At 31.5% G+C, this 13,316-nt stretch overlaps 1 protein-coding gene across 1 annotated transcript; it reads right to left on the bottom strand.

The window, feature by feature from the left end:
• Nucleotides 1-316: 316 nt before the first annotated feature.
• Nucleotides 317-5,694, bottom strand: LOC131951798 (cysteine and histidine-rich domain-containing protein 1). Its single transcript, XM_059314197.1, has 9 exons — nt 5,574-5,694; nt 3,815-3,921; nt 3,601-3,672; nt 3,156-3,339; nt 2,354-2,403; nt 2,101-2,171; nt 1,601-1,703; nt 1,236-1,421; nt 317-1,058 (listed from the first exon to the last, which is right to left on the bottom strand). Exons 1-9 carry the CDS (start codon nt 5,650-5,652, stop codon nt 942-944), a joined length of 969 nt encoding a protein of 322 aa, XP_059170180.1. The 5' UTR covers nt 5,653-5,694; the 3' UTR covers nt 317-941.
• Nucleotides 5,695-13,316: the final 7,622 nt, after the last annotated feature.

Consider the following 13,316-nt stretch of genomic DNA (forward strand, 5'->3'; position numbering starts at 1 on the left):
TTAAAATTACTTTCATTTTCTGTGCTCTCATTTTCTAGTAGTTCTCACAAAGATTTACTTCTGGCAACTAAATCACTTCCCATTGCTATGGAAATATACATTAAGGGTATGAGAGAAAAACTGGCATGAGGCAGCTTTGCCCAATCGCATTCATTTCCCTTTCATATCAAGCTTATTAGAGCCCTGTACATTACATTTTAAAATTTGAGTTGCTAGCTATTTCCATAATTTAGCCACTGGCACACACACGTGTGATTTAATGTAAGGAAATGGTTGAAATTACAATGCTTATATTATAAACCAAACAACACAAGAGGACACTGCAAAATTTTATGTCAGTTTGTATCTTACAGTACAGCTTTTATAATTTTGTAGTTACTAAATGTGCTACAATTTTAAGAAAATGTACAACAGTTTCATTTTAAAAAATGTGTTTTAATATAAACGCTAATACATTTTAAATGTTAATACTATTAACCGGTTTTTAAAAAAAAAACAGGGTTTGAATTTCCATTTTAAAAGTTGACATTATAACTTTAACAAATAAACTCAACAGAACAGAATTTAAGGCAGCAATACATTTGCAGCATTACATCCATACAGTAAGTAACAACATAATTGTGTGCTTTGTCTTAACTAAGCAAATACATTGACAAGAGTTTAAGTTGTGATACTGGTGTCAAGAGAGATCAGGAAATGAAAAGTTTAAACTTATTTAACTTCAAACACATGAGATTAGACTTTTTTTTCTAAAAATAACCCTAAAACAAATTTTAACAGTGTATTACTCAAAAAATTTCATAACAACTATAAAACTTATGAGGGTAAACCAATACTGTTTGTATTGGATGCAGGAAGATTGTAATCTGTTTCTAAAACAAAACTTGAGGGATAACATGAACTATGAATGAACACCGAGTATAAAATTAGTTAAGTGAAAACTAAGAGGATGTGGCTGGAACTTCAAGAGTTGGCCAGGAAAATGCCTCAGCTTTTTTTAGATCAAGCTCCACTTTTGTCCCCAGAAGCTTCACTGAACTTTTCAGGGGGTCGATAGCCTAGTGAGAAAAGAGTTATGGAAGATGCATTGAAATATTTAAAATTTGTTTAGCTTTCACTTTGCCTAAAAGTAAATGTACGATATTTTTCTGACAGCTAGACCAGCATAAAATTGTTTAAATAATTTTTTATCCTATAGTTTACAATATATTTGGGTACTAATATGACAAGCTTACCTCTCTGAGTATAAAATCTTTCTGGTAAATGCTGTTCCCACCTTCATAGACTAGAGTCACTTGACATTTGACCCTGTTAGCTTTCACTATTGTCTTGTCTGGAATGGCCACTTTGGCAAAGATGGATATACATACAATGGATGTTGTCTGATGCCAGTCAACACGAACTTGTTTTTCTTCTGTCACCTGCACACAGCAATAAAAGAGATCAGTCAATGAAAGGTCAAGTTTCCCATTAAATGTGATCAATAAAAAGGAAATAAAAAAGAAAGCTAATCTGTAGGTTAGTGCCCGTATCGACCAGTGAGAGGTGAAATATTCGATTAGCAGTGATCTTGAAAGAAGAAGAAACAAATAAGTTTCACCTTAGGTTTGTGCCAATTGTGCCGTCCTGTTTCGCAACCTTCTTGGTTTAAAAAAACATCAAAGTCAGTTGTTTTTCTTTGACAGCAAGTCCAATACTTCATTCTAAGAACAAGGTGAAAGCCAAATATCAGAACCATTATATAATTGTACAAAAATGTTAGGCCTCTAGATACAATCTAACAAATGGTAGATAATACTTATGCTTTTATAAACAAATATTAGTAATAGACTAGAGATGGAAAGAATAAATAAAATAAGATTACTCATTGTTTTTTAGAACTCTAGTATTAACTTACTCTTATATCTTTACTCTAGCTACATACAAGAGAGGGTACACAAGACAATTACAAAATTCTTTGTAATTATAAACTTAAAAAATATGAACATAAGCTTAAATTAAATTTCATTTAGCTATAATAGTTAAAACAATACTGTTTGTTGACTGAACTGAAAAGATTCCTATAAACCAGCTAAAACAATGATAAACTCTATGACGCACCCTTCATGAAACACTGGAACTCCAGAATGATAAATGCAGTCTTCAGTGTTACTGTGCTCCCCCTCATAGGACTGAAATAAGATAAAAGCCAACTTATCATCAAGTTTCTCAAGTCTGGTAACATTTCACTGCAACACAAGAGTCCAAACATTAAAACTAAAAAACAAGGATAGAAACATTTATACCAAAACAGCAGTTGAATTTGTCAGTAGTAACTAAAAATTTTTTTACCCATTTAACAAAGAAAACTTACAGCTTTACAGCCTTTGTTGTTACAACAGGTTCCAATTTTTATTGTACCATCTGGGCAAATAAAAGGAGTTTACAAATAACCATACAATAAGAAAAGGAGGGAAAAAAATAAGAAAACAAACAAAAATTGTGTTAATATTAACAATTTTAAGCTACATAATTTATTAAGAGGTTTACTGTAACTAGAATTTTGGGTATAAGACAAAAATTATTTTGGCAACAGTTTTGACTTAACATTTTAGGTTGATTTCATATATATATATTTTTAATTTTAAAAAATACATTGTCTTATTCCTCAGTTTTTTTTTCCCCTTTTTATTTATGCTTGTGTTTAAAATATTTTAGAAAATGATGATTAAATGCTGAATTTAGTCCCTTTTCTGGTAAGTATAAAGTATGATTACGCTATGAATGTATGGGGGTATCTATATATATAATTCTCTTCTGGGAGACGCTAGAAAACAAGCTGTAAACGCGCTCCCTACCATCCCCACCCCTACATGGTCTTAGTGAGCTGTGGTTCACGCTGTGTTTACCTTCGTGGAGTCGGGTTTAGTGACGGCTATTAGGGGCAGATAATTTAGTTTGAAACGATTTTAAATGTTGGGGGGGGGGGGGGGGGTCGGTTATGGTCCTTAACGAGCTACTTATAGTGTTTTAAAGAAATATTTTCAGTGTCAGCATTGGTACCGTCGAATTCACAAATTATGAATTACTGAAAAGTAGAAAAAACAACAACTAAATAGCAGCATATGTTATGCCGCGGGCCGGCTCGTATTAGATAAATTATGAATTCAACATACCATCTTTTAGTGCAGCATCACTGCTGTCATTTAGGTTCAAATTTTCAAGTTGTGTCTTGAGTGATGCACCTACTGTCTTAGTTAACTCCACCAAAGGCTCATCCTCAGATGGCCTCTCAGCCAGGACTGGGTTTGGAGGCCGATGTTGGGGCTTCACTTCCAGTTGATACATCGGCTCTTTAGACTTATTTAGTTGATTGGAAAAGTCAGATAAAAAGTAAATGTTAAGATTCAGTGTAGAGAAAAAAAATGTTGCATCAATACACAGCTTATGTCATCTAGTGATATTACAATGAACTATTCAATTTAAGTCCATGTAAAATTAGAAAATAGCGTAACAAGTAATTAATTCATGTCATACTGTTGTTTGTTACTTCAATATATAAAAGTTTAGTAATTGAAAACAATATTCTTTATGTAACTGAATGTGGAAAAAACAAATTACCTGCACCGGAGTTTTTTCAGCTTTTTCTGGTACAGCAGGCTTGACATTACTATGATAACCTGTTGTGCAGCCCTAGAAGGTACATAGTAATTAATCATTAACTTTAAATTAATAATCATTAATTTCAAATTAATCAACTTCAACTCAAATAATATTCCATTCATTAAAATGTTAATATATTTAAATGTAATCGCTAAAATTATAATATTCCTACCTTAATATTAAGAAATTCTGTGAAGTCGGAAACACGTTTTTTACAGCATGACCACCCTTGTCGACCGTCATGGAATATTGGGCCCCCAGGGTGATGAACACAGGCATCTAAAAATAAATTGATGATTTGTATTGCATTGTAGCGATTGCATTCTTGATGAGCTATTCAGAATATTTAACTCAGTTTTTAAAAGATTTTGTCTTTATTAAAACAACCTACATAAAAAAAAAATTGTACAATATCAACATAACTGTTAAGCTAAGAACTAAAGAAGTATAATCTATATGGATATCAGCAAGAAAAATGTAGGCAACAGCAGCCAATCAAGATTTTTTTCTACTGGTTTGGCTGTTTAAAGCAGGACAATAACATAAGCAAAAAACTAATTACCCTCAACCTCAACTATGCTTGTCAAACTTTTAACTTTTAAATTCAATAAGTAGATCTATGTTGAATTTTCACCCAAGGTACTTTAGAGCAAATCTAACTACCTTGTATTTCAATATCAAAGTGCATTGCTCTAATGAAATTAATTTAGTTTCTGTCTTAGTAGTTTTGCCTTTTACCTAGTCCAGAAAACTATAAATATAGCGTGACTAACATAAAATATTAAAATAAGTCATAAAGTATAGGCCTAAAGGACTCAGAAATCTCCAGAGAAAGCAAATATTCAATAACCAGACAAGACATTCAATATTCAAGACAAGTGTCATAAAGACAGCAAAGTAACCAAAAAAAAAAAAAAGTTGGGCCTAACCAAAAAAAAAAAATTTAGGGCCAACTATTCTACAAACTAAAATACAAAAGAAACTTTACCAAATTAAAAGATCCAATTAAAATTATAGGCCGGCTAATGTAATATCACTAATTTAATTAGCCGTTTTTAGCCCTTAGCATTCATTAGCAACATCTAAAATATTCTAAATTGATTGAAATTCTTCATTTTTTCCTATTTAAGATATTTAACCCCAGCCAACAACACAATCTATATATATAATTCTCTTTATGGGGACCATGCGAGACACTACCATGTAAAAGCACGCTGTTACTCCCCCGCTCTCTAGGCATATACTAGCTTCCATCCCCACCATTCTGGTGAGTTAAGATTAGTAAGATTCGAATTAGTAACAGATTTGGGGCAGATAATTTAGCTTTTAAACTATTTGAAACTAAAGAGAGGTAAGAAGTTCTGCTTGATCTTTTCATTGTCGTCCGTAAATTATCTTAACAGACGACTTCTTTCATTGGTGGCGGGGGAGGGAAAATGGAAGGGAGGATAGTGTCAAATTCACTAACTATGAAGTACTGATAAGTAGAAAATAAAACAACTAAATAGAGGAGTATGATTCGCAGTGGGTCAGCTCGTCAATAATTAATTTAATTAGGCCTAATAATAGACTAAAAATAAGTTAGGCCCTGTTACTGTTACTGTTAGGCCTACCCTACGGCCTAAGTGACTTAGTAAGTCTTTATATTAAGTTACTTAACACAGACAGTAGATCTAACTTTACTTTAGATCTAGATCTAGTAAAAAAAGTAATAGATCTAGAAAGTCTTGTGATCGACTACGGCGGCAATTATTTTTTTTTTCTGGACTAAGGAATGTTTTATTTCGAAAATCATGTGGTGCCGGTTCGGGTGGTGGTCTCTTGTCTTAAACATCTCTGTGGGGAAAAAAACTTAAAACTTTGTTAAAAATCTACTGCTTCATAAAGTTTGACTGGATAAAACGTTTTCATTTATCACTAGATCAACTCACTTTCAGAATTTTCATCAAATCTAAATTTCTTGCCACACCCTTTGTTGTAGCATGTTAAAGGTTCCGATAATGAATCCATGTTGTCGTTATAGTAAACAAAATCGCGAAAATTCTAGATCATGTACAAAGGGAAGTAAGAAATATTTTTAAAATGATTAAAATCATAAACCTAAAAACGACCCAAAACAAATTAACAAAAAAAAAACATTAGGCCTTACACAAAAGGGTAATATAAATTATGATGTTGATTTAAAACAAGAAGTTATTGTAAAATATATTCGTTGAATTATTAGAGGTCTACATAATGTGTATTACTAATAATTAAAAAATATCATATACTTGTTTCTGCGGGGAAAGGGGGGGGGGGGGGGGGTCTTCATGAATTTTATGGCGAATATTTAATTATTAAAATTAACAAACCTTTCGCTTTTTTGTGTGTGATAATTTTTGTTTCTTGTTAATTTATTAACCCATATTATCCCAAGGTCTCAAATTTTTATAATTTTTTGATATGGTTTAGCTTTTGGGCACTGAATGAAGGAATGACTATGGATTTTTTTTTTAAATCAATACTTTTTTAAATATCGATTTTTTAAAAAACGTCCCATAAAATCATTTATCACGAAATATGGCTATTCACGCGAAAATTAAGCTGTATACTGATTTTGTATTGTTAGACCAATGATTACATTGTTAAGGACAGCTAAAAATACTGATAATGATCAATTGGGTTAGCCATACCATGGTCTAAAATGCAGAAATTATGTTCAAAAGTCTAGTTTTCTTTCAATCTAGCATCCATCAAGGTGAATTACACTTGGAAATAAGTAAAGCTGTGACTGGTACATCTAATTAGACACACATGATCACAAATATTGTTATTATTCATCGAAACTGTAATATAATTAAATATAAATAATTGATTTTTTGGTGTGCGTACTTGAAATTTGCAAGGGGGGGGGGGGGCTTACATTTCAGGGGAAGGGTGGACATTGGTAAAAGTATGTTTTGTATATAAATTCCATTTTGTTCTGGGGGCAGAGCCCCCCCCCCTCCTCCGAAATGATGCCTGCAAGAAACTGCCCTCAGTGAATTTGCATAAGATGACCCGGTCCAGTCCCAGATGTCATCCAGCCATCTTCTCTTTTGTTACCCTCGCTATCCCCCCCCCCCCCCCTCACAGACGTACATTAGGACCTCAGACATCTTATTTCTAGGGCCCGGATCAGTCTCTGGGGGCTTGTATTGAGTGTTCATGGCTCTCATCCATGTATGCACCTCACTATGCAAACGGCTCCCAATCTAACACCAGGAATCTCCTTAAAAAGTTAACAAAGTAAAACTGGTATTGGGAACCTTTGGAGGGGAATATTATTGGGGCATGACAACTGTACACAGCTAATTCACATTTCTGCTATATGTAGCTTAAGCTCTCTTATATGAAGAGAGTTAACCAACCCCCATGACTGAATCATTTCACCTACATCGTGGCCATTGTTATTATTCTGGTTTGTTATAATTTTAATATCACGCGCTAGTAAATTTACAGCAATACTAAATTAGTTTGTATTCAATGGTATTAAATACTTCAGTAAGTGTAATTCTGAAAACTTAAAAATAAAATGTAAGTTTTTCAATATTTGCAATTTTTTAATACAATAATATATAAGAAAATATAGCTCAAGGTCATAATTAAATATCTATAAATACTACTTAACAACCCAAAGTCAACAGTTAACAAAGTCTACAATTGTTTCACAATAAATGACCATTAAACATAAATATTTGCATCTGTGTTTCTCGCTAGTGTCAAAAAAATTTGACGTTTGTGTAACAATCTGCATAAATATCGGTCAAGGTCATAATTAAATATCTATAAATACTACTTAACACCCCAAAGTCAGCAGTTAACAAAGTCAACAATTGTTTCACCATAAATAACCATTTAACATAAACATTTGCATCTGTATTTCTCGCTAGTGTCCAATAAATGTGAAGTTTGTGTAACAATCTACATGGGGCCATTCGTTGCTAGCGTCCCACTTATGGGACGCTTGTTGTACACTTGATATAACGAAGTAGTAAAAAAAAAATTGTTATTCTTAAATTTTCATCAGATAGAAATATGGTACTGCTACAAGTTTCAAATGTATTTTGCACTTAAAATGTTAATATTTTAGAAGATATGCATTTTCCTGTGCGCATGTTTTCTTTTTTCCGCCATTTTGACAAGTCCTGCAAATCCGGCACTATAACATTTTTCTAATTTATTTTTTTTCACAAAACACACATAAATTCAATAGTCTAGCCATTTTCAAATACAATGAAACATAGTGTGTGTTTTAACTAGTTAGCAATAAATTTTAGCAACTTTTTTTACAAGCGTCCCATAAGTGGGACGCTAGCAGAATATGGGTTAAATAAGTGGTTCTGTTTTTCATTTCAAGAACCCATACACACCGATCGAATATATACATTTCTATGTTGCATCCCCCTCCGCCATGCAAAAAAAAAAAACTATTTTTCTTATTGCCTTTTTACTTTTCGTATTCGAAGTACAGAGGAAGTATTATAATCGCGCGCAAAAAAAAAAAATGGGTGTTGCAGTAATACTTTGCTATATAACATGCTATTTTTCAAAAAATTATATTAATTAATTGGCAAGCGCTAAAATTATGTTTTAGCTGTCAAAAATTAAAACAAAATATTAAGTATTGATTTTTACGTGTTTTGAATTTTTTAATTCAAGATAAACTATTGAAAATAATTTTTGAAATAATTAATAATATTAATTCATTAATCCATTCAAAGTTTTGGAAAAACTTCCGCCAGGGAGAGATAAAATTTTTCAAACTAAATGAATTTTTGCGATCATGATTCCCATTGATAAAAAAACATGGCGGCTGCTTGTTTCTTGACTTCGCTTCAAGATTTTAAACTCATCATGAACTCCCAATATGCAACAAATATACACAATTTCAAGTCTATTGTGTACGCACGGTTGGGAAGTAATGTATTTGCATTCAATTCTGACAGAAAAGTTTTGTGGCGGTAAGTAAATTAATTATTTTTAAAAGTTAAATCTAAGACCTAGCAAGCCTAGCCCCAGGGGACATTACTCCTACTGGACGATTTGGTAAACAGTAAACAAACGATTATCAAGTTCGACTTTACACTTTATTTCAGCATATTGCAACTAGATCTAGATATCTAATAGTTATTAGTAATAGATCTCAATCTACCTGATCCTAAATCTGTTCTTTATACTTCCTTAACTAGAGTCTAGATCTATACTGATCCCTCTAAATAAAAAATGACAATGATTAGATTTAGTGTATGTTTGTTTGTAGAGATCTGATTGCAAGTACTTATCTATCTAATATCTACAATCTAGATTCTAGTAAGTACTTCTAAGTACAAGTAGTGACTACGACTAGTCTAACTAAGTGCAGACTGTAGACTACTGAGGATGTTAGTGTAGTTCAGTTGAGCATAGTTACTGAAGTAGACTTAGTAGAGACTAGAGAGTGAATGCAACAATTGTGAGTGTAATAAATTAAAAAGTTAATAATAGGACCTAATGATAATTAATAATTAATGACGAAGTGACTAGCCGGAATAAGATTTTTCTATAATTCTAGATCCAGTGAGTAGGTCTCTGAGTCTATATATTTTTTTTTCTAGATGTAGCTAGTTAACAACAGTGCTAAATCTAGTTAGTAACTTCAACTTGTCTAGAGAAATCTAGATCTAGAATTATTTAGTAATTTAGTAGGCAATAATTATAAATAATAATATTATAATATTAATAAAATTAAAATGTTGACATCTGTTGCTACTGCGAACCTATCTAGATTTGATTTAAGAAGTAGATTTAAAGTTTAGTTGACTGCTAAAGATTAAGAAAGTCTGCTACAAACTAGAGTAGTAGGCATATGCTTACTTAGAAATCTAGATGTAGGAAGTTTATGTGTAAATCTAGCAAGACCCAGTTATTTTAGTAGGCATTGAATTATGGTTATTAGATCTAGAGTCTAGAGTTTAGATTTAGTAAGAGATTTGTCAATATTGACCTGAAGTTATAGATTTAATGGCTAGTTTTGATTGCAATTTTATTTATATTTTTGATACGCTTATTATGTATAAAAATGTAAACTATGATTATGAGACAAAATTTTAAGTATAAATATTGTGTGTAAATCTATTTTTCAGAATACCTGAATTAAATCAGTGCATATAGACCTCTAGTAAACACAGAAGAAAGTACCCTACACATGTTCCAGGCAACCTTAACTAAGACTATCAACAAAACATAGGAAATCAAAATGTGTTTTAGAATGATTTCATCTGAGTCTGCAATTTATGAATAACAATATTTGATGCAGGAAAAAATTAAATTCCCTGAAATTAAGGGACAAATATTACATTAAATAAAGTGCCTTTATCTTTAAATACTAAATAAATTATTAATTTATTTAATAAAAATTGAACTTGTCTTAATCATTGAATTTGTTTATTGATTGTAATTGTTAATGTTATTGTTAGTGTATGAAAATATTGTAAACAACAGTGAGAGTTGTAAAGTTCCTGTTTCTATTTCTAGCCTGTTTGTCCATGGATCAGATTGCAAAGAGTTCAACTGTTCTGTGAACTTGGCATTCAAAGCCATGATGTGGTCAGCACTATGACAATGCCTTTACTTTCACTGATGTGAGTTAGGTACCCCTCATTGCTGGGTGCACACAGGGACTTTTTACTGACTTAAACCTCAATTTAACTTGAGACTTTGGGTTAGTAGTAATGGCAGTCTAGCGCCAGTGTATTTTGCTTTAAATAAAATTTGCAAGTTAAACACTGTTTAGTTTCCTCAATCACTACAGCTTTCCAAAATCACTGAACTAACACACACAAACACAAAGAACGTATTAAAACAACACTCAATAAAAATAACATAAATCTTAACACTTGATAAAAGATTTATTTAGGATATTTCAATATATATTTTTACAATGACCTACAATTACTAAATTGGGATTCATTGGTCAAGCAGTAGAGCACACAATTGATAAACCAGAGAAGTGGTTTGAGGGCTTGAGTACATTATTATTAAGGGTAACTGGCTTGAGATACTGACTTTAAGTGTAAACCACACAACTGTTTTATTGGTCTAAGTAAAAAAAACAAGACATTATTAATATTATTACAAGTGGAACATGCTTCATCTGTGGAATAATACTTTCATTAACAGTAAAAATAAATATTAACTAGTGTACACAGACACTAAAAATACATGCTTACTGTAAAGCAAAAGTAATTCTTCTAAAACAATGTAATATACATTAGGCTTATTTAGTCATATCTGTTTATTCTCAGTGATATAGTCAGAATTCTGTAATTATAGCATATTTAATTTCTACTAAGTAAGCCTTGTACAACAGTATGAATATCTAGAATCTAGCTATATAGATTAATTGAAGTTGCTGATTTTTTTTTTTAAATCTTTGAATTAAATTTTCAATGTTAAACTAAAAGCTCAATGACAGTAACACAAAGTCAAACAAAGCTTATTACAATTAAACTAATTAGGCCCTAATGTTAGTAATTATTAGATTAATCCAATTTTTAGGCCCACTTTGGGCTTAAATCAAATTTGGAATTTCTAGAGCTATTACTAGATATAGAATTTTATCTAGTAATACTGGTACACTATAACTTGTCTATATATATATAACGATAACTATCTCTACGAGGACTAACTACTAAGCAGACGACTAATTAGTAATTACGGTTATTAGGTCTAGCCTACTGTCACCGTGTAATATCTAGTTTATCTACATCTAGATCTAGTACTAAAAGAAAAAATACTAGGAAAAGGATTTTTTTTTTTAAATATGGCATTGATTTAAAATAGGGGCCTATTTATTAAAATGAATAAAGGCAAAGTCTTTATAACTAAATAGGCCTAATTTAAATCAGGGGCCTATAATTAACTATAATATGATTAATACATAGGGCCTAATTACTAATTTAATCAGTTCTTAACTTTCTAAGCAAAAGAAAGTCTAGAAAAAAATTTATGGGCCTAAATTCAAAAGTTAAGTCTAAAGGTTTCTGTTTTACATAAATCTAGCTAATTATTCTATTATTACTAAATCTAGCTTAAATACTAGCTAGCTAACTAAACTAATACTAACACCTATTACTATTATATTAATAAAAGTATTCATATTAATCATATAGGCCTAGTTCACTATAAAAGAAAATACGCTATAGTCTATATAATATACAGTAACAGGCCTATACTTAATACTATTATTATTATAGATCTAGGTCTAACTAAAATAAGGCTGAGATCTAGATCTAAATAAAATACATAGGCCCTAGATCTAGTAAATAATACTATTTGACGATTTGTTATAATATATTATTGTATTGTATCTAGATCTACTGTTTATAACTTAAACTTTAGACTTAATTAAACTTAAAGTATGAGTGTATGACGTATCATTAATAATTAATATTAATTTTAGGCCTAGTACTTAGTACTAAGTAAAGTTAGTACACTAAAGTAGAATCTAATTCTAATTAGTAATCTAATTAGTAGTCTAACTAATTATATAATTACTAAAGTTCTTTAATCTTTAATTCTTGTCTAGACTTGGTCACTTGACTTTACAACCTCTTCTTTACTCTTCTAATAAAATCGGTTTAGACTACGGTCCCTAGATCAGATCAAGATCTAGATCTAGATTTCTAGATCTAGAGTTAGTACTATTGTACTAGTCTAGATCTAGTAGAATCTATTCTACCTCTAAAATCTAAAACTCTTAACTCTAAAACTAAATCTAACGAGTCGGTTATATTCTAAATATAATTCTAGATTCTAGACTATATTAAAATTTGAAAAGTCAATTCTTTATCTAGATCTAGATTTAGATCTAGATTAGATTTTAATTTACTATCTCGATTTCTAGATCTAAATTCACGAAATTCTGATTCTAAATTCTTGAGTTTGTTTTGAAGCCAAAAGCGAAAGTAGCTTTCCTAACTTAAAAAAAAAGATTTAATAAAAATATTCAGATTTGGTTTAAAAAAACGCCAACCGGCAGGACTCCATTTGGACTCCACTTCAACAGCCTATTACAAATCTCGTCGTTTTACACCTCCCTGAGTCGGAAAAACATAGCTTTGCAATCTTGTCCGTATATTTGTGTGTGTGTGTGTATGTCTGGTGTATTTATTCATCATGCTGAAGAAGGAACCAGTAGGTGTATCAAGGGGTGGTCAATAGATGACGTCACACTCGTAGGGTGAGGGGGTCCGTAATCTTGTGACGGTGTGTGATTAGGGGGAGGGGTTCAGACGGTGTGTGATGAGGGGGAGGGGGTTCAGATGGTGTGACGTCACACTTTTGCATTATAAAAAAGCAATGCTAGAAAAAGAGTTTTAGCCGTTATTTCGCATTTTAGAAAACTGTTTTATATAAATTGTAATAGGAATTGATTAAAATACTTTAAGTTGACAGAGTTTAGACAAAATTTTGGAAAAATATCGATGTTTTAAGAAAAATTCAACTGCAATTTTGAGGGGGGGGGTGTAGGCTTAGGTGTGACGTCATTTTAGGGGAGTGGGTTCTTGCGTTTTTGTGATAATGTGTGACGGGGGGGGGGAGCGGGATATAAAAATCGTCCAAAAAAGCATGACATAATTTATGGATGACCCCCAAGTTACACAATATAATTC

This window comes from Physella acuta, unplaced genomic scaffold (assembly GCF_028476545.2).
Source record: "Physella acuta isolate Inbredline_101_S28 unplaced genomic scaffold, ASM2847654v3 ptg000829l, whole genome shotgun sequence".
Lineage (NCBI taxonomy): Eukaryota > Metazoa > Mollusca > Gastropoda > Physidae > Physella > Physella acuta.